The sequence below is a fragment of the Camarhynchus parvulus genome, chromosome 9 (assembly GCF_901933205.1).
Source record: "Camarhynchus parvulus chromosome 9, STF_HiC, whole genome shotgun sequence".
Lineage (NCBI taxonomy): Eukaryota > Metazoa > Chordata > Aves > Passeriformes > Thraupidae > Camarhynchus > Camarhynchus parvulus.
Genome location: NC_044579.1, coordinates 8,473,457 through 8,498,333, shown reverse-complemented (window position 1 = coordinate 8,498,333; position 24,877 = coordinate 8,473,457). Strand labels below are relative to the sequence as shown.

Here is a 24,877-nt window from a genome sequence, read left to right as displayed (position 1 = left end):
GTCTTGCCTTCACGGAGTTTTTAGCTGCCAGCACAGAGAGCTACCCCCAGCCTGCTGTAGCCCCTTTATATTGGGGGTGTTGCTGGTTAAACCAGCTCCTGCAGGCAGTAGGTGGAGGGGAGGAAGAAGAGGGGGCTGTGAAGGTACTGGAAATAATGCTGGGCATGGGGAGAGGGCTGGGGACCTGTTGGTGATGCCCCACTGGACTCTGGGGACAAGTTGCTGCCCCAGGGAAAGAGGATGAAGAGGCTGGGTGAGGACCATCAGGTCTGGTTTTATTCATTAGCACAGGGCTTAGAGCAGCCAGCACAAAGCATGGCAGGGCCAGATGGGGCCTGTTTACCCTGTGAGGTGAATGTAAAGAGAAGTGATAACACGGGACGGCCTCTGCAGCAGTCCCTGGTAAACATGGCAGTGACCCGGCCGGCAGGCGGCACGGCAAACACCAGCACGTTGCTGAGCATCAAACTGGCTGCCTTGGGAACAAATTAAACAGCTCTGGGCAGAAATACATCTTTAATGCTCAGTGTGGCTGGGTTGGAGGCACCCTGGTCTCCAGATCCCATCTGGGTGCTGTGGTCAGGGCAGGAACCAGCTGTTGTTGTGCCCAACTGTGGAACTGCAAGTGTGGAGGAGCAGCAGGCTGTGCAGGGACCCTGTGCCACCTCGTGTGCTGGGAGCACGGTTTGGGGGTGCAGCAGTGTGTGCAGCGTCCTGCACAGAGGGTGGAGGGCTGGTGATGATGGGGTGTGGTTGGGTGGCCAGGATCTGCCAGCATCACCCTGCAATGCCAGCTGAGCAGGTAAATGGCTCTCCTCTGGTGTAATGGACTCATTTTCCTGGGATGCAGCCACGTTGCTAATGTACTTCTGCACTTCTCCAAGGCTCCCTGTTTTGTGCCAGCTGAGAGTTTGGTCCTGGTGCTGCCTCCAAGGATGTAGCCCTGCTCCTCTTTCAAGGATGCTCTGTGAGAGGCACTCTGTGGCCCCACGCCGAGGGCACCCCGAGCCTCCCGTTGCCGAAGCTCCTATGAGCTGTTCCCAGGATGAAGGCCACTGGAGTGGGGGCACCAGATGGCTCAGTTGTACCTGGCTCTGTCCTTGCCCTGGGCACACTGTGTGCTGCAGCACCAGCACATGGCCTGGGGCAGGGGCCTCGCTGCGTCACAGGGGCTTGGGGCAGAGCAGAGGTGCAGACCCACGTGTGGAGCAGGCCCCATGCACACTGTGCACAGATCCACACGGCCAGGGCTAAGGCTGGCAGGAATATTTTACACAAATATTTGATGGCACAGGGTGGGCCGATGTTGGAGAGAGGCTTTGACTCCAGACAATTGTTTGTGATGCTGCTCCTGGGTGTTTTTCCCAAGGGAAAGAGAGGTATGGAGTGGGTTGGTGCCATGGTTGGAAGGCATCCCCAGCCAATTCTCTTCTTGCCAAGAGGTGGGACCCTAGACACATCCATTTCTGGGCAAAGAAGGTGATGATCGTCCACTTGTCGGGCTCCACCCTGCAGTGCATTCCCTCTGTGCTGCTCCTCCATGCAGCACTGACCTTGTTGTTAATTATTAAACCCCCAGCAAACACTGCTGGCTGCTTTGTCCTAGTTACACTGTGGGCTTCTCACCCTTCTAGTTGGCTTTTTTTTACACAAATTACCCTGGTAACCTCTGTGGACGAATGGAGATGGGAGCAGCAGATGCTCCAGTGCAGGGGATGGCCTGGAGAGGCTCTGGAGCTGCTCTGGGGTGGCTGAGAGATGGGCTGCATGTGGTTGGTCATTATCCATTCTGTCCAGGAGTCCCTGTTTGTCTGCCAGGGTTTGGGGCTTGCATGGAACCACTGCCCACAGGAGTTTTGTTGCCCTCTCTGTGGGATCCTGTGGCTCCAGACCTGGTTTGCAGGTGGGCTGGGGTCCAAGGAGAGACCTGGGTCCAGGTCCATGAGTTCTGTGCATGCTGAAGAGCAGCCTGGCATGTGGGAGGGCTGGAGACCTGCTCCCTCTCTCGGGCTGGGCAGATGTAAATGGCTTGTGGGCAGAAGCCCCTTCCAGCAGACCCCGTCCCTGGGCATCCAGTGCCTGCCTTCCCTCTGCTCACAGCTGCCCACTGAGGGACCATGCCAGGCCTCTACACCCTCTTGTCCTGGGAGGCTCTGCCCCTGAAGAGCTCCACGGTGAAGGCTTGTGCCAACGGGTACTCCCTGAGCATCACCGCTCACCTCCTGTACAGCAACCCCCACAAGGAGCCCGTGGAAGGTAAGGGGGGGCTCTCAGGTGTGGCAGGGACTGCCCTGAAAGCCCCTGTGCTGGAGAGCATCCTGCCTGCCCCCCGTCTGTGTCCCGACCCCCAAACCTTGCTCAGGCTGGGGAGCAAAGACGGAGGCCAGCAGAGCTGGGGCCGCTGTCACACACTGTGGGCAGGAGGAGAGTGAGACTGAGCAAACATTGCCAGCACGGAGGAAGAGGAGGGTTCCATCCTCGCTCTGGGTCGCTCCTGTGTCTCGCTCACGTGCTGTGAGTCAGACAGGGGCTCCCATGGGCTGTTCGTGCCGCCGCCGTGCCGGCCTCTGCCCCGGGGCTCTCCTCTGCCTGCAGGCATCTTCATCTACCCGCTGGAGGACTCGGAGGTGGTGGCTGGCTTTGAGGCAGCGGCGGGCAGCCGGCGGGTGACGTTCCAGCGGCAGAGCCGGCCGCGGGCGCAGGAGTGCTGCCTGCAGTGCAGCCCCAGCCCCGAGCGCCCGCGCCGCTGCGCCCGCGGTGAGTGCCCTGCCACGGGCGCCGCTCGGGGTGCTCCTGGCCAGCAGGCTCACAACGGGCAGGGGGGAAGTGTGCGAGAATATGAGGGGCTGAGAGCCCCTGCCAGGCCACCCCAGTGCCTGGCGGGTCTCTGGGGATGGAGATCTCCACGTCTCCTTTACCCTCCCTCCACCTCTTCTGGGGCTCTGCCACCATGCGCACAGCCTTTGTGACACCTGTGCTCCGCTGTCACCTCTGGGAGCGATTAGGGCCACTAATGACCTCTTCCACAACCCCACATGCCTCACTGACCTCCCCCATCCCTCATCCCTCTCCTGCCCAGGCCACCTTGTCTTGGATGAGGACGTGGAGCGCTCCACCTTCATCATTGTCACCGGCACGCTGTGCCCCTCGGAGAGCCTGGCTGTCACCCTGAACACAGTGCAGGAGCTGCCCACGCTGCCAGATGGGGCCCTGCGCCTCCTGCTGCCCCCCATCCTCGCACCCCACGTCCCCGCCGACCCCGAGAGCGAGCCGGCAAGCTTGTGTGACGACAGGTTGGCCCTATGGTGATTTTCATGGCTTCCTCAGTCTCTGCCATCCCAGGGGGGCGATGCCAATGCTGGGCGAGCAGGCCGGGGGGCAGGAGCCATCACCCCCTCTCCCCTTGCAGCCCCACAAGCTGTTTTGGGGGGCCAGGTGCCCGGAGCCAGTCACCCACTGTGGTGCCTGTGGACAGCGTGGATGTCTTTCGGGGACGACCCTACAACCCTTTTCCTTACGAGTTCTCCTTCGAGCTGCTGGTGAAGGGCCCCTGCTTGCTGGCAGGTAGGGGTGTGGCTTGGGTGTTATCAGCTGCTTGTGTAAACCCTCCTTAAAATGTGGGTGATGTTCCCTGGTCCCTCCCTTCTAGGAGGATGTGAGGGCCTGTTCCTGGGCATCCTCTTGCACTCCCTCCAGGTGAAGAATCCCTTTTTCCTTTCCATCCCCGGGGCTGGGACCCCTCAAAGTCACCCTGCCTGTGCCTTTGGGCAGCTCTAGGTCAGCAGCCCCCTTCCCTGGGGTGATGTGATGCACTGGGGAGAGGGTGGGTGAGGAGGGGAAGATGGTTGGTTGGTTGGTTGGTTGGTTGGTTGGTTGGTTGGTTGGTTAGTTGGTTGGTTGGTGGGGATGTGCTCCTTGCTGCTGACCCAGTCAATCCCATTAGCTCTGTCAGGAACAAGTCACTGCTGTGGGGCCTGGTGAGTGGGGGGCTGAGGAGGGGGTTTGTGAGGGACTTACCTGGTGCCTTCCCTTCTTTGCAGGGCTGGAGAGCCCATCACATGCCCTGAGAGCTGATGCCGACCCCTGGGCCAATTCTGCCACCACCACCTGTGTCACCCTAGCCGAGCCCCACCGCTACGACAGGGACCTGGAGATCATCCTCTACCCTTGTGGTGAGGGGAGATGGTGCCCTTGGAGAGTTTGAGGCATCACCCCAGAAACATGCAGAGCATCCCCCAGCCCCTTGCAGCCCAGGGTAACTCTAAACTCTCCCGTGCCCCTCAGAGCCCCACAGCCCGCACCTGGTGATTGAGGATGGCACCATGACATACCCCGAGTACGAGGCACACATCCGGAGCCGCCGGGATTACGTGCGGATTGCCAGGAAGGACAGCAGTGGCGAGAGACAGGTGACAGGGCAGGGCCACTGCTCCCCAGCCAGAGTAGGAAAGGGGAGGTGGTGGGGTGTGGGCGAGGCAGACCTTGCTGTGGTCCAGAGTGTGTGAGAAAGCCCTGACCTGCCTGGCTCGCAGGTGGCTTTCGTGCAGAAGCGTTTCCACAAGGACATCTTCCCCAACCCTGTGCTGATGCTGAACTTCTGCCCGGCTGTGGAGGGCGTCCCCGGGGCCCTGCAGAGCGTCACCCGCGAGATCCTCTTCCTCATCGACCGCAGCGACTCCATCAGTGGCCCTGACCTTGACAAGGTCAAGGTGAGGCACGGCCATGGGTCCAGGGGGGCTCCCCGGGTGGCCAGCCCTTAGCAGCTGTCCCTGGTCCCTGCTGTCACCTCAGGAGGCTTTGCTGGTGGCCCTGAAGAGCCTCCCGTCAGGAACACTGCTCAACCTCGCCAGCTTCGGCGCTGACATCAAGTCGCTCTTCCCATCCAGTCGCCTCTGCAGCAACGTGAGTGCCACAGGCAGATCCTGGGGATCCACCAACCCCTCTTTGTCCTTCTCCCAGCTCCTTGGCTTGGGCTGGGGGCTGGTGAGCCAGGGGACAGCTGCAAGGCCAGCTCTTTGTGCTGACAGGAGACATTGCACCGTGCCTGCGAGCACCTGGGCGGGCTGCGGGCAGACCCTGGTGGCACCAACCTGCTGGCAGCCCTGGGCTGGGCGCTGGCACAGCCCCTCCACCATGGCTACCCTCGCCAGCTGTTCCTCTTCACCGGTGCAGCAGCGGGCAGTGCCAGCAGGATCCTCCGGCTGGTGCGCAGGCAGGCCAGCACCGTGAGGTACGACACCGGCACTGCGGCAGGTCTCCGTGTTCCCTAATCCCCCATGCTGTTCCCACTGATTTCTCCTTGTGCAGCATCAGATCTTACCTGAGCCTGCCCCGAGGGTGTCCTTCACCCATCGCATCCCTCAGCCCATCGCCTCGGCTCCTCCTGGGGTGCCCCAGGGCAGCACTCTGGCTGTCAGATCCCCCTGCCCATCCCCGCTAAAGGGCTCATCACTGCGTGTGCCAGCCTCCAGCCCAGCCCAGCCATGGCTTTCCATCCCTGGCTCTCCCACAGGTGCTTCAGCTTTGGCATGGGCCCGCGGGTGTGCCGGTGGCTGCTGAAGGCCATGGCCAAGGTGAGCCGGGGCCGTGCCGAGTTCCTGAGCCCAGCTGAGAGGCTGCAGCCCAAGGTAAGACCCAGGCAGGGCAGGGGGGGCACTGGGGACACCGCCCTGTGTGGCACTGCCTGCACTCCCCCCCAGCTGATCAAGTCCCTGAAGAAGGCGATCGAGCCGGCCATCAGCGACATCACCATCGACTGGTACGTCCCCGACAGCATGGAGGCTCTGCTGTCACCCACCGAGCTCCCGGCCCTGTACCCTGGGGACCGCCTTGTCAGCTACTGCGTCCTCTACAGCATCGCCCGCTTCGGGGACAGGCGCCCACTGGTACGGCTGGCACGGCCTGGGGAGGGTGGCCTGGTCCCAGCTGGGGGCTGATGGTGCTGTCCTCTCTCTCCTAGGGCCAGGATGGGGCTCGGCAGAGCTCCCGGGGCTCAGCCTTTCTCTCCCAGCAGGAAGTGCCCAGTCCTGGGGAGAGCCGCCAGCCACCCCAGAGCCACCCAGGAACTGGGGATGCCTCCCTGGATGTTTTTTCTGGAAGTACAGAGGTGTCAGAGCGGAGTGAGTGGGGTCCAGAGCTGGGGCAGGGGCAGTCGGGGGAGCCATGGGCTAACAGGGCGTGTGCTCACCGGGCAGGTATTGATCCTGTTTCTGGGGGAGACATCTGGAAGCGGATTTACCAGCCCTCCTACATCCAGGAGCAGTATGTCCTGACACACTGCTCTGTCAGCACTGACCGCAGCCAGGGGCTGCTCTCCCGCAGCTCCACCAGCAGCGAGTCCACTGGCTCCCGGGATGTGGCCCCCGAGGGTGGCTCCTCGGGCCCTGGTGCTGATGTCACCTCCCAGCAGGGCCAGAAGAGCCTGTCCCTCTGCGAGTCCTCCACCAAATCTGCCCCGCTGCCCTCTGCCCCAGCTGGCACCAAGGTAAGGATGCCAAGGGGGTGCAGGGGCTCATGGTGTGGGGTTTGTTCATGGCTTGGCTGGGGCCTCGCTGCCCTGTTGTGCCCAGGCATCTGCCCACTGGGCTGGGAAACAGTGCTGTAGCCTGAATCTTAAGCAAGGATCAGCAGTGGATGCCACGAGGATGTTCTGGGTGGTTTTGCCCTACTACAATGGGACAGCTGGGGACCGGGCAGCTGGTTCCTTAGTGTCCCTAGCCAGCACTCAGCTGAGTGTCTAACAGACCCCTGAGCCAGCTCAGTGACACCTTAAAGCTGCAGAAACCAAATGAAAATAGCTGGGCTGGCATCACGTAACAAATCTGTTGAGCCAGAAAGGAAAGGCTGCCTGGCTGGGCTTCAGCCTGGCTCCTTCAGCCCTCAGCCAACACTCCAGATGCTTCATTAGCGATGGGCCACATCCCTGTTGCTTCATACCTGGGTTTAAAACCCAGCTGTGTCGCTGGGGTGGGGGAAGGCAGCTGCCCCGGTGACGATGGCCCCAAGGCTTGGTGAGGCCAGCTGTCACCCAGCACCAGGACATGCTCCTTCCCAGTGGCACGGCTTAGGTAACCAACTCCTGTCACACAGCAGCACAGCTGGTGCCCTTTGCTGCTGAAATGTCAAGCGTAAGTGATTTCCCTGCAGAGTAAATGATCCTCCCAACTCCCTGCTGCCGGGGCGAGAGGTGGCATGGGTGCCACTGCCCTGACATGGCTTTTAGGGGAAGCATCTCAATGCAGGGACACCACTCTGCACTGGGGAATGCATCCCATTGTAACATCATCCAGCCTGAGTATCCTAGTTAACCTCACTTCTGCACACACACAAATCCCTGGCAACTCCAGCATCAGCCTGAGTCAGTCCCCAGGGATGTTTGCAAACTCCTGTGTGGGTGCTTCCCAAGCCTGTGGTGCCAGGGCAGCATCCCTGGGAAGCAGCTGGTGCCAGCCTGCAGAGTACTGACAGCCAAGGCTCCAGCCAGCAGCAGGAGGGGTGCAGGTGCCCCATTGCAGCTCAGGGCAATCTGGGCTCGGTGCTGGCCTTGCCAACAGCCTTGTCCCCACCGCAGGTGACAGTGGCCCTGAGCACGGAGGAGCTGGCGCGGCAGAAGAAGGTGCTGGCACGTGCTGCCCTGGCTGGGCGCAGCTTCTCCACGCCACACGGGGAGCTGGATGCCCATCGGCTCTGCCAGGCCCTGGAAAAGGTGTCACAGAAGAGGAACCAGTCCTTGGAGGGGCGGCTGGATGAGCTGGGACCCCAGCCACGGCAAATGCAGCCCGGTGCAGCGGAGTCAAGTGTGTGCTGGCTCTGGGGACCAGGGCGGTGGGGTGGGGCCAGGTGCCCCCGCCTTGCTGAGCCCAGCCTTTGCCGTTGCCAGATAACCTCCTCTCGCCCACCCACCTGGACTGGGACATGCTGGTGGAGCCCTCCTACCTCTTCAGCGCCTCGCCAGCGCCCGAGGCGGGGCAGCCCAGCCTGGGGGATGCCAGCGTGCCCCTGCGCTGCCAGGTGGTGATCCATGCGCTGCGGGCCGGCACGCCGGTGTCCTGGGAAGTGACAGCCTCGCTGGAGTCCCTGCTGCAGCCCCGGGAGGGGCCGGGCAGGGAGGACCCGCCGCGGCGGGCGGCCAAAGCCTGGGACAAGCCCCTGCACCGCCTGGCAGCGTGCTCCGTGGTCCGGGACAGTGAGAGCGTGGCGCAGCGGGAAGCCAAGCTGGAGCAGGGTGGGTGCTGGTGCGGCTCCCCGGGGTGGCTCTGGCATCCCCCCGCTCTAACCGCCTTGCTCCGGGCAGGTTTTGCCCGCCGGTTCCGCCTGAAAGCCGTGCAAACCAGCAAGGCCTGCAACGTGCCTTCCCTCTACACCCGCCTGGTGCCCGTGGACAGTGCCACGCAGACAGCCCTGCCCGCAGCCCCCGAGGTGTGGGGCATAGGTACGGACAAGGGCCTGGTGGGACGAGAGGGGACAGCAAGGGGACAGAGGGTTGAGGTGGCCTCATCCCTTGCAGCTGGCTCAGCCAGCCGGACACGAGCTGCTGCGGCAGGGAACTGGCACCACCGGAGCTCCTCAGCGGGTCAGGGGCAGCAGCAGGAGGTAGAGGAGCAGGATGAGGCCCCTGGCACTGCAGGTACTGACTCAGACCTTTATGTCAATTTATCCTCCCTGGGGATCTGCACTGCGGTCTCTGGAGACCTTCAGCTGGTGGCTGTGAGGGGCTGGTCCTGCCCCGGGTATTGTGGACATGTGGAAAGAGGCATCTGGCTGTACTGCGGAGGGGAGCGTGGGAGGACAGTACAGCAGCCCCTGAGAGCAGCTGTGAGCTCTAGGGGTCCCTGGAGCCCAGGGCCCCACAAGATTTTGCCCTTTTCAGAGCGAGACGAGATCGCCAGGTCTCTGGCCAGCATGTCTTCCCCTACCCTTGGCTGGGAAAAGCAGAACTACTCAAACGGTGTGTCCAGGCTGCATGAGGGTGGGAGATGGGCTACCCTCGATGCCCTGCCACAGCTGGAGCATTCACTGTGCCCTCAGTACCCTGGGCACGTGGGCTGAGCTGCCCTCCCAGGTACTGGGCAGTGGGACACACCTCTGGGTGCATCATGTTCCCACTGTGCTTAACTCTCCCCCTCGCAGGGCCTCCATCCAGCCCCTCCACCACCTCCATGGGCTCCCAGAAATCCACAGAGAGCATCGCAGGCTCCAGGTGACGCTGTGGGATGGGGGGATGCAAGGGACCAAAAAATGGCATGTTGTGGGGAGAGGGGGACAACTGCTGGTCCCTTGTCTCCTGCCAGCTCCTGCAGCATAGGTGGGGGGGGTTGGGACTCCAGCCCCTTCCCTGCAGCTGACTGGTGTCCAGCTGCCTTTCAGGAATTCCTCCCAATCCTGTTATCTTGCCTGTGACCCCACAGGTTTAGCCTGAGCAGGCGCAGGGGTCCCAGCCTGGTGCTGCGCCCGCAGTGCCTCAGCCCAGAGAGCGAGCGCTCCAGCAACCACGCCAGCCATGACTACGTCCCGCTGGTAAGGACCTGCTGCCTGTCCCCTGTCCCCATCCCAGCGGGGGGACCTGCCCTGCTGGGTGCCAGCTGAGCCACCCAGGTCGTGCCTGGCAGCATGAGCAGTGCAAGATGCTGTGTCAGCCCTGCATGGGGATCTGGGTTGGGTTTTGGGGGCCATTAGACTGTCCCTGTGCCCCAGGGACACTCCTGCAGCCCCCAGCGTTCGGTGCTGCGGTGGGTCTGCACCCCTGCGTGACCCCTCCACTCGTCTGTGCCCCCTCCTTGCAGGTGCAGCTGCAGCAAGCCCGGGGGCCGTTCCAGCTCACCGAGAGCTTCTCTGAAGTGGTGCAGATCCCCCTGGACCGCCTGCGCCGCGCCTCCCCCTACGCCTCCCACCGTGCCAGCCTCAGCCCCGTGTCCCCAGGGGCCAGGAGCCTGCCTGAGGTGGGACCCGGGGCTGAGGAGGGCGAGGAGCCCCTCCCAGCCCCGCAGCCCAGCTCGCCCCCGTCCCGCAGCACCTGCTCCGAGGTGCCCAGCGTGGCCGCGTGGGCGCAGGCCGACAGCGGGCACGGCTCCGAGTCCGACACCGGGCCCCACTCGGCTGCCCCCTCCGAGGCCGGTGTGAGCTGTCAGGACATGGGGCCAGAGGATCTGGAGAGTGCCAGCTGGGCCACGGCGGTGGCCCTGGCGTGGCTGGAGCATCGCTGCGCTGGCTTCTTTGAGGAGTGGGAGCTGGTGGCAGCCAAGGCGGACGCGTGGCTGCAGGCGCAGCGCCTGCCCGAGGGGGTGGACGTGGGCTGCCTCAAAGGGGCAGCCAGGCACTTGTTCCTGCTGCTGCGTCACTGGGACGAGAACATCAAGCTGAACATGTTGTGCTACAACCCCAACAACGTCTGATGGCCGCCCAAGGGGCCAATAAAGACACCTGGCTCCAAGACACCTGCACTGGTGTCTCTGTTATCAGCAGAGAGCTGCTGGCTCCGTTCAGGCCATGCCAGGACTCACCAGAATCATAGGAGGGGGCCACCCCCTTCCCAGCCATCTCTGGTGGGAGGCTGCAGGCAGGGGAATAGGAAAAGCTGTACTGGAGGGCTCCTGGGCTCCATCAGAGCAAATGAAACCGTGAGGCAAAGCAGTTTTGCAGCTTCTCTCTTCTAACCTCACCCCAGAGGCTGCTGCCTAGCCCTGGGCACCACTTTCCCACAGCTGGGAAGTGAGTGTGCTCATGGCTCTAGAAGATGCTCTGCCTTCCCTCAGGTGGGGCAAGTCCAGGGACAGCTGTTCTGACATCATCACAGGACAAGGGTTTTGGGGAAGGGCACATAAAGCCCCCTTTATTCCGGCAGTCCTGCCTTTTGGGGGACCCCATACCTGCCCCCTTTGCACAGTTCCAAGGCTCACGGCCCTCTTGGGATTGCTGTGGGCAGCCTGGGAGTCAAGTGGGAAAAGACCAGGCAGATGGGGCAGTTCCAGAGGCCAGTTCCCAGTGGCCAGCCATCCCCACTCTCACTGGGCTTTCTTGGACGTGGCTGTGGGTTTCCTGCTCGGTGGAGGGGTGTGTGACACTGGCGTGGGGGCTGTGCCGTACCAGAGCTGGAGCAGGATGAGTCCATGGCAGATGTGCAGGGAGAGGGAGCTGCAGACTGTGGAGGGGTAGGTGTTCCAGCAGAGCTCGATCACGCCCAGCAGCAGCACCCTGTGCAGGGGGAAAGCAGGGGGTCAGCGTGGGGGACACACCAGACACCCTCACTCCCAGAGTCCCAGCAGAGGGTGCCCCCCTCCCTGCCAGCACGTACTTGGGCATGTGGGCCAGCTTGGTGGTCGGGGTGCACCAGAGTAAGTAGGGCAGAGTGTGGAAATACCAGACGTAGAACTGGTAGTGCAGGGAGCGGCTGCAGCAGACACCCAGGAAGTTGGAGGAGAAGAGGATGAAGACAATCCATGCACTGGCATTAAGGGGGCAAACACAGGAGGCTGGAGGTGTGGTCCCACAACAGCTCCCCAGTATAGCTCCTTTCCCCAGGGCAGGCTGGTACAACAGCACTGCATGGCCTGGGACCCAACCAGGTTTCTCCCTGCCCTGCCTTCTCCCTCTCTCCTTGCTGCCCACCCTGCCAAAGGATATTGTTGACAGTCAAGCGAGGGGATGCAGGTTTCCTTTTGGCAGGATCCTTCAACAGAGTCAGGATGCTCTCTTTGGAACTGAGAGGGAAAAACAAACATTGATCTCAGCTGCTGAAAATTTCTCCCACCCCAACGTTCTCCTGTGAGCCCCAATGCCTGGGCCGTACATTCCCCAAAATAAACAGTAACTGCCCTCCAACTCACACCTGCAATCCCAGGACTACAGCACTGCAGGGGCAGGGGAGTCATGGATATGTATCCTGCACATGGGATTGGCAGGGATCAACACCTGTGAGGAACCCCAGGTCTCACCTGTGCCACCGGTGCAGTGCAAAGAGCCCCAGGCCTGCCAGGTGAGCCAGGAGCAGAGCAGCATGGAAGACTCGATTCTGGAAAACCTCTTCTGGGAGGAAGCGCCAGTTCACCGTCCATTTAAACTGGAACTGGCGGCCCAGGTCAAAGGAGCGGGTCAGGTACCCCACGGGGTTCACCAGCAGGAAGGGCAGGCCCAGAACCACCTGCAGGGACACACCAGCACCATCACAGAGCCCTACACCAGGCTGCTGTTACCCCAGCTACCTCTTGAGAAGCCCAGTGCCACGTGTGGTGACAGGGACAGTCAGGCCAAGATGAAAGCCACGTGAGTTAGATTATTTATCAACACCCAGCTTGCTGTGAGAGGCCACAGGTGCTGGTACCACTGTCTCCACCCATGGCTCTGCAGCCTGGCAAGGCAGCCCCCTATTCCCTGCTGCTGCAGCAGGTGCAAACAGGGACCCACCTGCAGCAGGGCACAGATGCAGAGCTTGGGGATACAGCCCAGGAGACCAAAGCGTTGCAGGAGGAGAAAGAGGAGTCCAGGGGCGAAGAGCAGGATGTTCATCTTCACGGACACAGCCAGGCTGAGCAGGAAGCTGCGTTACCACTGCGGACCCCACAGGGAGCCCCAGCAGCCTCTGAGCCAAGCGCAGCCTCCTGCTGGGGCTGAGCTGGCTCACACACCCAGCAGGCACAGAGAGCAGCTCCCAGGCCCTCACCTGAAGAGGAGGCAGCCCCAGGACCAGCGCTCCTCCAGGAAGAGGTTGATGGCGAGGAAGAGGATGGCCATGGCCACAGGGTCATTGAAGAGCCGCAGCACAAAGATGGAGTGGATGCGGTATGAGGCGCAGCACATGAAGAAGAAAACATATGGTGGGACCTTGTAGGGGACAGAAACACAGAAGGGTCATCAGCAGCCTGTCCTGAACTCCCTGCTGCTGCTGCTGAGCTCCTCCACACCCCAGCCCTGAGCCCGTGTCCATTCCGCCGGGGTGAGGGCTCAGCAGAGCCCTGGCCTCAGGGTACCTTGCTGGTCCGGCAGTAGATGCGGAAGACGAGGAGCAGGTTGAGGAGGTAGAGGCCGGCGAAGAGGTACTGAGCCAGGCGGATGTCGGAGCCGCGGCCCGTGGCATGGTACAGCCCCAGGAAGATGTACACGAAGCCGGCGGGGTAGCTGTGGGGAGACGGGAGTGAGGGGCCGGGCCCTGCGGCCCCTCCGGGAGCCGCCGGTCACGGGGAGCTGGGTGTCCCCGTCACTCACACCAGCGGGCCGGTGTCACCCTTCAGCTGGGTGTAGTCGCGGGTGCCGTTGGCGAAGCCCTCCACCTCCTGCATGTAGGCCTTCCAGTCGATCTCGGTGTCTGCGGGACGGCGGGGTCAGCGGGGCTCGGCGGGCACTGCGGCGGCTGACCCACCTCCACACCCGCCAGCCGGACCCTGTGCCTCGCTGCCATGCTGTCAGCACGGGCTCTCCCGAGCCGCCACATCCAGGACCCCTGGCCCAGCCCCGCGTCCCTCCCTGCCCCCATGCAGGCCCGGCCCTATGCCCCCGCCCGGGGATGCTGTCACCCGAGGGGCCGCGGCATCCCCGCCCCCCGCGCTGCCCCGGGACAAGCCCCGCCATCACCGCCCACCCCGGGGCCGAGCTGTCCGGGACAAGCCCCGCCATCACCGCCCACCCCGGGGCCGAGCTGTCGCTGTCCCCGCACCGCTCCGCGCCGCCCTGGACCGGCCCCGCCATCCCCGTAGGCAGCCCCAGGCAGCGCCGGGCCGGGCCGGGCCCCGGCACTCACAGGGGACCCTGCGGATGACCCAGAGGTTGACGCCGCCTTCAGCCAGGCAGAGGCAGGCGGCCACCAGCGGGGTGTAGCGGGGCTCCAGCAGCGCCGCCCGCCGCTCCTGCCATGCCCGCCGCAGCGCCGCCGCCCCCCGCCCCGCCGCCATTCCGCTCCGTGTTTCCGCCCGGAGCGCTTAGCGCGGCGCGCCGGCCCGGCCCGGAAGGCGCACGTGGGGGCGCGGGCGGCACGTGGCGCCCGGTGCTCCCGCCCCGCGCGCGGGCATGGAGCGGCGGCGCGCGCCCGCCGCCCCCCCCCGGTACGGGCGGCGCCGGTTCTGGGACGAGCTGTACCGGCGGGAGGGCGCCGAGACCCGCGAGTGGCTGGGGGGGCTCTCCCGGTTTCTCCCGCAGCTGGAGCCCGAGCTGCGCCCCGGTGACCGCATCCTCGTCCTCGGTACGTGCCCCGTGCCCGGCGTGCCCGGTGGAGGGCGGGCGGGCGGGGCTCGGGGTCCCGCCGCTGGATGCGCTGCCGCTAGCCGCCAGAGGGCGGTGTGGCACCGGGCCGGTACCGGGAGCTGCGCCCAGCCCGGCCCGGCGGGGTGGCCCCGGTGCCGGGGGTGCTGGCGGGTATAACCGCCCCGTAATCCCACCTGCGGTCTGATCCGCCGGCAGGATTAAGCGGGTGTAATCACCGATCCTGTTAGCGGATCAGCCGCTGCCAGCTGCGTTTAATAGCCCCCAAATCCGCCCCCCTCCCCGGGATCCCCGGGTGAGCGGCCGAGCCCCGGTGGAGCGGCTCCGAGAGGAGGGCTTGGTAGCGGAGCACTCCCCGTGTCCCCCCGTGTCCTGTTGAGACACCAGTTCTTCATCCCTCTCGCCATCGCACCGGGTTAAACCCCCAGCCGAAGTTCCCTGATTTTCCACTGGAGTTATCCAGCAGGCTCTTGGGATCGCAGCCGGCTCCTGCCCCACAGCACTGCGGGAGGGATAACTGGGGACGCCCTCTGCCTCTTTCCTGCCTCCAGCCTTCCCACCCCAAGGTGAGGGGATCGGGTGTGCGGGGCTGCCCCAGGACAGGAGCCCAAAGCACCCACCTGGCAGGACAGGGGTAATTAGTGACTCGCCCAACCCTCACTAGCCGGCATCAAAGCCATGACCTGCCCCTCTGCAGCAGCCCCAGCCCACCCACACCTCCCCTGCCCCACGGGAACGGAGTTGGGGTGCTGGCACGGGCACCCCGAGCCCTGTTGTGAGCTGTGCCCCACACAGGCTGTGGCAACAGTGCCCTGAGCCACGACCTGCACAAGCTGGGCTACACCGACGTCACCAGCATCGACTTCTCGGCCGCCTGCATCGCGGCCATGCGCGCCCGCTACGCCCGCTGCCCCGGCCTGCGCTGGGCCGTCATGGACATCCGCGCCCTCGCCTTCCCCGACGCCTCCTTCGACGTGGTGCTGGAGAAGGGCACCCTCGACGTGCTCCTGGTGGAGGAAACCGACCCCTGGCACGTCTCGCCCCAGGCGGCTGCCGCGATGCACCGGGTGCTGGCAGAGGTACGGGCTGGGGGGACCTGGGAGGGGTGCAAGGGTGGGACCCCATTCCTATTTGGGGTGGGGGAAGGTGCTGAGTGCCTGCTCACCGCCCTGCTTCCCTGTGCGTGCCCCAGCCGGTGTTCCTGTTCTCCCAGCCGGTGTTTCTGTCCTGCCCCTCAGCTGTGTTGCAGGGGGGCACCGGGGGAGCTCCCAACACTCCTGGGGGTGGGAGACTGCCCCCTCTTAGAGCCCATCATTTCCTCCCCAGGGAGGTGGATGGAGCAGGATGTGTCTCAGTCCTGCTGGATGACCCCTCTCTTTATTTGCATGCTAAATACAAAGAGTTGGCTGGAAAAATGGGCCCCATCCTAGCGTGGGTGGCTGCAGGGGACCCAGGGGGACACACCGAGGTGGCCCTGCCAGCCCAGGGCAAGGTGATGACCGTGGGGCTGTGAGAGCTCTGGCCCCCCCGCACCCGCCGCCCCAGCTTCGATCGCCTTAGCCGGGGTCCCCATCATCTGGTCTGGTGTTGCCATGGCAACTCCCATCAGCATCGACAGGGCCATGGCGTGTCCACGGGGACGGGTGATGCCTCGGGGCCCTGTTAATTGGCGGCGGCGGGACCGGATTGAACCTGTCCCGGCGCGGGGGTGCGGGTCCTGGCAGCCTCTCCCACCCTGCGGGAATAACTGCCAGGATAATTAATTGCTGCACCTCCCTGGCACCCTGGGGTTGCAGGCACGGGGTGCTGGGAGGGTGCTCATGGCTGTTGACAACCCTCCCAATCCTCTCTTGCCTGGCTGAGCCTGGGAGGGAGAGCAACCCCCGGCAGGGCAGTGGGGCTGTGCTCGCTATCCGTGCTCTGCCCTCCTTGCCAGCGCTGCTGCCTGTCCTTGTCATTTTGCCAAACGGCAGGGATTTAATTTTCCCTTTTTTTTTTTCCCCTTTTTAATCCTCTGCTCAATCCCTGCCCTCCCCCAGCATCGCTGGGTACCAGCTTCCACCTGCAGCCGGTCCCTGCTGTCCTCATCCCCAGGGGGACTCGCTGGGTGTTCCCACTTGCTCCCTGTTTGGGAGGTCCCTTCAGAGGGGTCTATCCGTGGTACCTCCCTTCCCACCCCCATCCCCCTTCACTGGGGGATTCACAGCCTCTGTCTTCCTCTCCCTGGGGGCATGTAAGAACCTGGAAATCCACCCTGCCTGTGGGGACACGGCAGGGACGCCCTGTCCCAGTGAGCTGGGGACAGCGGGTGTGGCGGGAGCAGCCCCTCGGCCCCCCTGCTCCCGCTGACGGATGGGAAGGATGGGAAGGTTTCCTGCACTCGTCTCCAAGCAACGGCCATTATTGCTCTATTAACGAGGGATGGATGTGGACATGCGGGATGCCTCGCTCAGTTCCAGCTGGAGATCCCTGCCTGCCCCCACCTCCGGGGACCCCCCTCCCGCCCATCGCTTGGGAAGCTCTGGGGTCTTCCCAGGGCAGATTTTCAGGCACTTAGCAGGGAGGGATACTGAGCCAGGTGCCCAGAGAGGGATGTAGAGACCTGCCTTCCCCTTTTCCTGGCCAAAACCGGTAGGGTTTGGTTCAAAAGCCACCGCCGCAGCAGGGGAGGACACGCAGGCTGCCTGTCCCCTCCACTGGCCCCAGCCAGAGCTCCCCAGCTGGAGCTTCCCAGCAGGATTAAAGCAGAGCTCGGGAAACCCCCCAGTTGGCCTCCAGCCCTGTCCCCTGCAGCGGTGACTCTCTGCCCTTGCCGGGGGGGTCTGGGGGTGTCCCCGCCTGGGGCAGGGTGCGAGGAGGGGGCTGGACGCCCGCCCGCCCCGGGCATTGCCTTTGCATGCTGAGCACGCGGGCGCTGGCCGTAAAAGCCTTTTGACATTGGATAAAGCCAAGCAGGAAAATTGATGTTCTTTTCCATCCTGTTAACGGGGCTTAATTCCAGCAGGGAGAAAATGGTGATTAAAAGGGTTGAGTCCTTTCCCATCAAACACCTCCCGCATCCCCCTCTGATTCTGGGTGTTGGTGGTAGTGCTGGGTGGTCTGGGCAGGGGTGGGTGGGATTGGGTGTCCCATGCTGTGCCTGGGGGAGCCCTGTGCTCGAACGGGTGAAGCTTTTCCCATGCCAGGGTTGGGTTTCTATGCTGTCTGCTGTGGGTGGGAGTGAAGAGTTTTGGGGTGCAGGGATACATGGAGCATGGAGACCCCTGTTCCATGTGGGTGGTCTGGGGACAGGTCAGACCTGGGGTGTCTCTTGGGGGGACAAGGTTAGGACAAGAGGTGTGGGGGTGTGATGGGAAAGGCTGGGAGGGTTCTTTGGCAGATGGTGATGGGATCCCTGGGGACAGACCCAAAGCGGTGAACCTCACTGTGTTCCCCCACCCCTTCCTGGGGCTTTTCCTGACGCAGGTGAGCCGGGTGCTGCGCCCAGGGGGCTGCTTCATCTCCATCACCTTCGCCCAGCCCCACTTCCGCAAACCCCACTATGCCCAGGAGGCCTTTGGCTGGTCCCTGCGCCACGCTGCCTGCGGGGACGGGGACGCCGGAGCCTTCCACTATTTCCTGTACGTCATGCGCAAGGGGCAGCCCCTGGAGCCCCGGGATGTGGCCCTGGGGCGCCGCCTGCACCAGCCCCCCCGGCCCCCGCCCCGCCGCTGCCCCCTGCCCCCCCGGACGACGACGAGGACTATCTCCTCGCCATCCAGCTGTGACTCAGGGGCTCACCCCCCTCCCAATAAAGCCTTAAGGTGCTCCATCCTCACAGGTGGGAGAACGGGAACCGGTGCATCCCCCTGTGAGCTGCCCAGTGATGTGGGTGATGGGAGGAAAGAGGGGGGTGCTTGGCCTCCTCTGGGGGGCACAGGGATGCTCTGGTAATTCTGTGCCCCCTCCCTGGCTTTTCCTTGCTGAGCTGGAGAGCAGCCAGGGCTCCAGGCTTTGCAGCCAGTAATGAAACCAAATCGGGTTTAATTTCACCCATCCATCTTGCAGGGAGTGGCTCCCTGTCCCCCATCCCTTCCCCTTGGCATGGACAGCCAGGCTCAGGGCAGAATGGGGATGCTGGCACTGGCTGTGGGGGGCAGGATCGGGGGTGCCACTGCTCCACCCCCCCAACCCATCCTGCACCAGGACCTGGCCCTGGGGGTGTGCAAGGGCACCGTGTCCTTGTCCTTGTCACCCCCCACAAGTAGTGGGGGGTCCAGGCTGCAATGTGCCAGCATGGGGCAGGCAGTGCCACAGGGCAGGAAGGGCAGCATATCTGCTTCTTTCCCCATCCATCCCCACTCCTGCCTGTGGTGACAGTCCCAGCGTGCTGCACACTCCTGGCCCGTGTCCCCCTGTGCCTGGGGCCAGCAGCACAGTGACACGTGTGTGCCAGGGTGGGTGATGGGTGGGCCACCGCGTGTGTGTGCTGCTGTGGCAGGTGCATGGGTGCCACTGGCAGTGTCCCCAGAGGCTCTTTGGGCACCAACTCCCCCTGGGGTGGGCTAAAGGGACCCTCCTGGGCGGTGACAGCACAGAGGCGCGAGCTGCTGGGCTGCTATTTCGGGCAGAAGGTGTAAGTGGGTCAGCCAGCCAGCCAAGGGCTCCGGGGTCAGCCCCCATCCTGGCCATGCCACCCCATCCCACAGGCACCCCAAAAACCAGCTGGCACGAGGAAGGGACAGAAAGGAGCAGGCGACTACCGGCTTCACCTGGGTACATGAATGTATTTTATTCATTGCATTTTGTTCACCAGTACAGTGAAAAATGGCATTTAAATTTACAATGGATCATTCGTAGAACATCATGACACAAGTATCTTTTTTTTTCTTTTTTTTTTCTTTTTTTCCTCAGTTTTTGTTTGGTTTTTTTTTGTTGTGTTTTTTTTTTTGCGTCGTTGTCTCCATAAATGCCACTCGTAGGTTATTGAAAAAGATGACAAGTTTCTCATGCACATCAGAACCCCCCGAGAAGCTTCTTAAAAAATAAAATTAAATTAAAGTATAAAATTAAAAACAACGACTCAGGCCGGTCCCTGCCCTCCCCACTCTCCCCCGACCCCACCACCCTCAGGCGAGGGGCAGTGCTGGGACCCCCCCGGCACCTGCAGCCGGCCCCGGTGGGCTCTGCCCCGGTGCTGCCGGGAAGGAACTGCAGCGCCCGGTGATGCTGCCAAACCCTCCGGTGCTCCTGCTGCCTGCCAGCGGGGATCGGGCCAGGGGTCCCTGCTCCCCTCCCTCCTCCTGTGGCTTTCCTCATGCTCCCTCCATCACTCTCGCCCCCCCTTTAGTTTTTTCTTCTTTTTTTGTCTTTTTTTTTCTTATGGAAAAAAATATGAACCTTTTTTTTTTGTTGGTTGGTTGGTTGTTTTCGTTTGTTTTCTCGATGCAGTTACTTTGACATCTCAACGTCAGCAGATCGTTTTTAACAAAGATTCGGATATAAAAATACAAATATGAGGAGTTTCTGTTTTAAAAAGAAGCGTGCCGGAGTGGTGGGGCTGACCCTCGGCCCCCGGGCCGGCCGCCCGGGCCACCAAGCTCATGCAAAAAACGATGGAGCAAAAAATGTCTCTGGACAGCAGCGCTCCCCCCCCCGCTCATGGGGCCGGGTGGCCCCGGGATTCGGGGACCCTCCGCCAAGGAGGATCGGGGGGACGCGCCGCGGAGCAGGGGGCTGGGCCCCTTCCCCGGGCAGGGGGGTCTTCGCCCAGGGTGGGGGGCTCGGCGGTTTGTCCCGGCCCCGGGGGAGGCGGAGGGGTAAAGTGCATGGCTCGGGGGGGGGTGGTGGTGGCTGCAGGGCCCCCCCCCGGGCCGGGGCGGGCAGCGGGCATGGCCTCCCCCTCCTCGTCGGCGCTCCAGCCAGCATGCGGGGCGGCGGGCTGGAGCGGGGCTCGGCCGGCGGGTCCTGGCGGCGGCTCCCGGCTTACACCCCCGGCGGCGACTTCTCCGTCATGCCCTTGAGCACCTCGTCTATCCGGTCATCCTCGATCACCACTGCGGGGACAGGGGGGGCGCGTGGGCGAAGGGACGCGACAGCCGCTGTCCCCCTACCCCGGCTCTCGCCGCCGTCAGGCTCCAGGTGTGCCCCCGGGAGCGGGGCAGGGGGGTTCGGGTGGGTACAGTCGGGATGAAGGGTGGGGGATCACCCCCCTGCCCGCCTTGGGTAGGGGCAGCATCCCCCCCGCAGCCAGCCGGCTGCCTCTGGATGGGTGATTAGGAATGGGGGGGGCAGGAATAGACCAGGAAGGACCCCCCCTCCTCTCTGCGGCAGGCGCTGATGAGAGCAACAGGACTGGAATGGGTAATGACCCAGCGGGGGGGGCACCGCCTGCTCGGCGGGGGTGGCAGCCAGACCCCCTCAGCATCACCCGCTGCGCAGGACACCCACCCTCAGCATCGGCACCACTGGGGGGGCCGGACAGCCCCCCAGAGCATGGTGGGCTGCACGAACCCCCACCAGCGTCACCGTGGGGGGCTGGAGAGACCCCGTCATGTCAGCTTCCAGAGAGACCCCCTCAGCATCACCCACTGGGCAGCCCCCTCCCCAGCAGCAGCGGTGGGAGGCTGGACAGACCCCCGTGAGCATCGCCAGGGAGCTACACACACACACACACACACACACACGCACACACCTTCCCTACCCCACACCGTGCCCGCCGGGGCAGCTGCCTCCCATCAACATCACTCTGGGGGTGGAGGGCAGACCCCCACCCCAATAGCACTACTGGGGGGTCAGTAATCCCCCCCATCGCCCTCCTGGGGGTGGATTAACCAGACCAGAATCACTGGCAGAGCAGATGGACCCCCAGCACGACCGAAGGAGAACCACCCCCCCATCCGCCCGGGGGTGCTGCTAGAGCCAGCCTCCAGCACTGCAAAAGGGGGCAGTGGAGCAGGCAGCGCTCACCCCCCGTGGGGCTGGGGTGTGTTGGAGCTGGGGGGGAATTCTCCCCTCCCTCCTTATCCCTGCAGCTTAAGGAGGGGTGTTTGCCTATGGAGGACCCCCAAGCAGGTGGGATGGGGGCTGCAGGAAAAGAGGGGGCCATTTTTAAGGGTCCCCAAGGCATTGGGAAGGATCAGTGGTGACAGATCAGGGTGCAGGAAGGAGAGGGGGGCAGTTCTTTGGGTGCTGATGGAAGCTGGATGAGAAGCTGCTGGGGTCTCTGCGGCAGGAGGGGAAGTACGGGGGGGCAGGACACAGCTGGGCTCACGGAGTCCTGGGGGCACAGTAAAGTGGGGGGGGATTTTCTGATCAGCATGGCCAGAGGCTGCTGGTGGTCTCTGCGGCAGGCAAGAACGCGAAGGGAGAGAGGTTCAGGGGGCCAGGAGGGCTGTCCTGGTGATCCTCGGGTAAAGAAAGGATTGTTTATCCGGAATGAGAAGGGGGCAGTCCCGGGGGTGCTGAGGAGCAGTCCCGAGGGGCCCCAGGGGCACCATGGAGGTGCTCGGGGACAGTCCCGGGGCAGCCCCAGCGATGCTGCAGGGCAATCCCAGGGGTAGTCCCGGCATGAGGCGGGGGCTGGTGCGGGGCAGCGCTGCGGGAACAGCGTGGTGGTGTCTGGAGCAGGGGATGGGGGAGCCTGGGGTTCTGGGGGCGGGTGTCAGTCACAGAGCTGGGGAGGCTCAGGGTTGCCGGGGGACAGCGCTGGAGCTGATGTAGGGCAGACAGACATGGAGATTCCGGGGATGCTGGCGGCGGTGCCGGGGTGGCAGGGGACAGTGCTGGGGATGCAAGGCAGAGGCGGGAGTCGCAGGAATGCAGTGGGGCAGTGCTGGGGATGTTGCAGGGCAGAGACAGGGGGTGCCATGGGGCAGAACTGGGAATACAAAGGCAGAATCGGGAGTCTGGGGATCTCGTCAGGCGATTTTGGGGGTGCCAGGGATGCACTGCCCGGTGCCGGGAATGCCGGGGAAGCAAGGGCAGAATCCTGGATCCTGGGGTTGCTATGGGAAGGTGCCGGGGATGCAAGGGCCAGTGCCGGGGATGCCGGGGGGCAGTGCCGGGAATGCTGCAGGGCAGATCCGGGGACGCTGCAGGGCAGAGCCAGGGATACTGCAGGGCAGAGCCGGGGATTCCAGGGCAGAGCCGGGAATGCAAGGACAGATGCGGGGGTCCCGGGGATGCCGTGGGGCAGCGTCAGGGACGCAGGAGGCAGTGCCGGGGACGTTGCAGGACAGATGGGGGGATTCCGAGGATGCCGTGGGGCAGTGCCGGGGATGCAGGAGTCAGCACCAGGGATAAAAGGACAGATCCGGGGGGCTCGGGGATGCCGTGGGGCAGTGCCGGGGATGCAGGAGGCAGCACCAGGGATGCCGGGGATGCTGCAGAGCAGATCCGAGGGTCCCGGGACAAACCCGGGGATGCTGCAAGGCAGATGCGGGGGTCCCGGGGGGGCTGAGGCGGGGTTGGGGGGGCAGAGGCGGGGGTCGGCGGTACCTCTCTTGGCGCGGCCGATCTGTCCCAGCTTGGGGGGCCGCTTGCCCTGGTTGCCCCCGAAGAAGGCGTTGGTGTCCTGCAGGCGGCAGCTGAAGGGCAGCTCCCCCGCCTCGGGCTCGGCGCCGTAGCGGCCCACCTTGTCCTCGCCGTAGGGCAGCACCTGCGACATGGCGGGGCCGAGCGGGCCGAGCCGCGCCGCGCCGAGCCGGGAGCCGGTCTGCGGCGGCGGCGGCGGCGGCGGGGAGGAAACCCGGGCGGAAGGATGAAGTCATGCATCCGGGGGGAGCGGGGACCCCCCCGGCGGGGGGCGGCTCCGGAGCGCCGCGGCCCGGCCCGGCCCGGCCAGGACAGGGACGGGGGACCCCCGGGGCCGGTGCCCGGGGAGCGCCCGCTCGGGATGGGGACCCGACCGCGCCACCGGCCCGGCCCCAGAGCGCAGTGCTCCCCCCGGCACAGCCTTTCCGAGGCGGCCGCCTCTGCTCGGGGGTTCCCCCAAGCACGGGGTGCCCCTGTGGAGAGGGGAACCCTTGTCACAGCCGGGTGCCGGGCCAGACAGCTGAGGACCACCAGATACGGCTGAGCCCTCCCCTGGCATGCAGAGGTGATGCCAAACAGATCCTCAACACCCTGCTCCAGCCCCCCAACACCCTGCTCCAGCCCCCCAGCACCCTGCTCCAGTCCCCCAACACCCCACAGACCAGACAGCTCGACCCTCAGGATTCCAGGCCAGCTCCCACCCTGGATCTACCTCAGCCCCTCACTTGTGTCTCTTTCCCAACACCCATCCAGACCCCCACTCCTGTAGCCCCATGCAGTGCTGGGGTTCCCCTGTGGAGCCACACCAGTCCTGCCTCAACCCCTCCAGTCCTCTTGCCCCCCACGTGTGCGTGTGTTTGTACAATTCTCCCATTCTGTATCTCTGCAGAATGCAGGGGCGCACAGGTGTAATTCTGCAGGTGTCTGTAAGTGTGGCCATGTGGGGACAGTGCCCTGGGACACCCCTTGTCCCACTGACCCTTCCCTGAGTGCTCTCTGTGAAAAAGGGGAAGGGCTGTGATGGGGCAGCAAGTGGTGATCCCAGTGTCCCCCCAGAGCCCCATTTGATGTACACACCTCTACCCCAGACCCACCCCAGATCTTTCCTCCTACATTGTTGACAGCCAGGGCAGTGATTGCATTAACTGGCATTGGTGGTTCTGAGCAGCCTCACCCAGGACCTCCCCCATTCAGGTCACTGGGGCAGCTGAGGGGCTATTTAAGCTCAGGATAAAGCTGGTGCTTCTTGAGTGAACTGTGGCTACAGCCGTGACCCCTGGATTTTGGACTGATGGTGACAGCAGCAGTGGCTGTGGCTGGTTGGAGAGGACCATCCTGTCTTGGAGCAGCCCAGTTCCTGCTGTTCCCTCGCATCCAGGTCCCACTGCTCATGTGGGGGTCCTGGATTGCAGCAAAGCCAGATCCCTGAATGGAAATGGCACTTCATTCATGCCAGCCCACAGCCCAGTGAGAATATCTTGAGGGGGTGAGAGTGGCATTTTCCAGACAGGCCTGTGGTACATCTTGCTGTTCCAGCATCGCCATAGCTGAGATCCTGTTGAAAGGTGCTGCAGAAGAGCATCAGCTGCGCTGGTCCATGAGAGAAGGCAGGTTCTTCTATTTTGGGAAGGCTCAGCCATGCTTTTACCTTTGTGTCTGGATCTGCAGAATATCGGTCCCTGCTGTCCCCTACCAGAGCCAGGTCGGGACAGTGGTACCTGCTCTCCTGGCAAGGCAATTCTTTTATTCATGCCTTTGCTGGAGAACCAGCTTGAACTTTTTCATGTGAAAGCTCCTGCTCCTGTGAAAAGTGCCTGGGAAAATAGGCAAGAGGCCCACGCTGAGATGTGGCCTGCTTTTCCCGTTGCTGAGCCCACGTGCCCTGCCCGTGGGCAGGGACAGGCAGAGCGTGGCACGCGCGGGGCCGGGGCCGAGCGAGGAGAGGAGCAGATGGGCTGTGTGGGATGTGAGTGCAGCGCTCCAGGAGGGCTTCCAGCCTGGCAGGCTGCTGGGGAGAGGCTGGAAAGGGGTCACCCTGGGAATGGCCCCACATATCCCACACCTGTATCTGCACAGTGCCTCACACCTGCGGGGGCTGCTTGACTTGGCTGTGGGGTGGGGGGCAGCTCTGTGGGGCTGCCTGGGATGTGGGGTGTGGGAAGGACTGTCTGCCCAT

General features: G+C 63.7%; 4 protein-coding genes across 5 annotated transcripts; 2 read left to right on the top strand and 2 right to left on the bottom strand.

Moving 5' to 3' along the window:
- Positions 1-2,117: 2,117 nt before the first annotated feature.
- Positions 2,118-10,391, top strand: VWA5B2 (von Willebrand factor A domain containing 5B2). Its single transcript, XM_030954604.1, has 21 exons — positions 2,118-2,256; positions 2,596-2,757; positions 3,080-3,305; positions 3,410-3,564; positions 4,041-4,172; positions 4,285-4,409; positions 4,533-4,709; positions 4,792-4,902; positions 5,028-5,230; positions 5,513-5,627; positions 5,700-5,885; positions 5,960-6,119; positions 6,195-6,484; positions 7,571-7,796; positions 7,880-8,224; positions 8,294-8,431; positions 8,507-8,626; positions 8,870-8,947; positions 9,130-9,199; positions 9,408-9,516; positions 9,783-10,391. Exons 1-21 carry the CDS (start codon positions 2,118-2,120, stop codon positions 10,389-10,391), a joined length of 3,876 nt encoding a protein of 1,291 aa, XP_030810464.1.
- Positions 10,392-10,811: 420 nt separating this feature from the next.
- ALG3 (ALG3 alpha-1,3- mannosyltransferase) lies at positions 10,812-13,895 on the bottom strand. Of its 2 annotated transcripts, none has more exons than XM_030954736.1 (9): positions 13,646-13,895; positions 13,198-13,297; positions 12,963-13,110; positions 12,656-12,816; positions 12,400-12,520; positions 11,931-12,136; positions 11,620-11,696; positions 11,291-11,435; positions 10,812-11,190 (listed from the first exon to the last, which is right to left on the bottom strand). In XM_030954736.1, exons 1-9 carry the CDS (start codon positions 13,878-13,880, stop codon positions 11,001-11,003), a joined length of 1,383 nt encoding a protein of 460 aa, XP_030810596.1. In that variant the 5' UTR covers positions 13,881-13,895; the 3' UTR covers positions 10,812-11,000. The 2 variants fall into 2 exon arrangements, with proteins under 2 accessions (XP_030810596.1, XP_030810597.1); XM_030954737.1 differs by having other exon boundaries at positions 13,730-13,895.
- Positions 13,896-13,983: 88 nt separating this feature from the next.
- Positions 13,984-18,101, top strand: EEF1AKMT4 (EEF1A lysine methyltransferase 4). The gene is given in 4 exon segments (XM_030954738.1): positions 13,984-14,167; positions 14,983-15,266; positions 17,653-17,872; positions 17,875-18,101. Coding segments are annotated over 4 exon segments (756 nt in total). The 5' UTR covers positions 13,984-13,995; the 3' UTR covers positions 17,955-18,101.
- Positions 18,102-18,939: 838 nt separating this feature from the next.
- Positions 18,940-22,904, bottom strand: CAMK2N2 (calcium/calmodulin dependent protein kinase II inhibitor 2). Its single transcript, XM_030954740.1, has 2 exons — positions 22,666-22,904; positions 18,940-20,222 (listed from the first exon to the last, which is right to left on the bottom strand). The coding sequence occupies exons 1-2, from the start codon at positions 22,832-22,834 to the stop codon at positions 20,152-20,154; spliced, it is 240 nt and encodes a 79-aa protein (XP_030810600.1). The 5' UTR covers positions 22,835-22,904; the 3' UTR covers positions 18,940-20,151.
- Positions 22,905-24,877: the final 1,973 nt, after the last annotated feature.

Bases quoted from the DNA above. Each gene is read 5' to 3' on its own strand.
- VWA5B2 (XM_030954604.1), top strand. From the start codon at position 2,118: ATGCCAGGCCTCTACACCCTCTTGTCCTGGGAGGCTCTGCCCCTGAAG. The intron at 9,200-9,407 runs GTGACGCTGTGG...GTGACCCCACAG, and splicing joins GAGAGCATCGCAGGCTCCAG to GTTTAGCCTGAGCAGGCGCA. The intron at 9,517-9,782 runs GTAAGGACCTGC...CCCTCCTTGCAG, and splicing joins GCCATGACTACGTCCCGCTG to GTGCAGCTGCAGCAAGCCCG.
- ALG3 (XM_030954736.1), bottom strand. From the start codon at position 13,880: ATGGCGGCGGGGCGGGGGGCGGCGGCGCTGCGGCGGGCATGGCAGGAG. The intron at 13,298-13,645 runs GTGCGGGGACAG...GCCGTCCCGCAG, and splicing joins GTCCAGGGCGGCGCGGAGCG to ACACCGAGATCGACTGGAAG. The intron at 13,111-13,197 runs GTGAGTGACGGG...GTCTCCCCACAG, and splicing joins GGTGACACCGGCCCGCTGGT to CTACCCCGCCGGCTTCGTGT.
- CAMK2N2 (XM_030954740.1), bottom strand. From the start codon at position 22,834: ATGTCGCAGGTGCTGCCCTACGGCGAGGACAAGGTGGGCCGCTACGGC. The intron at 20,223-22,665 runs GTACCGCCGACC...CTGTCCCCGCAG, and splicing joins GATCGGCCGCGCCAAGAGAG to TGGTGATCGAGGATGACCGG.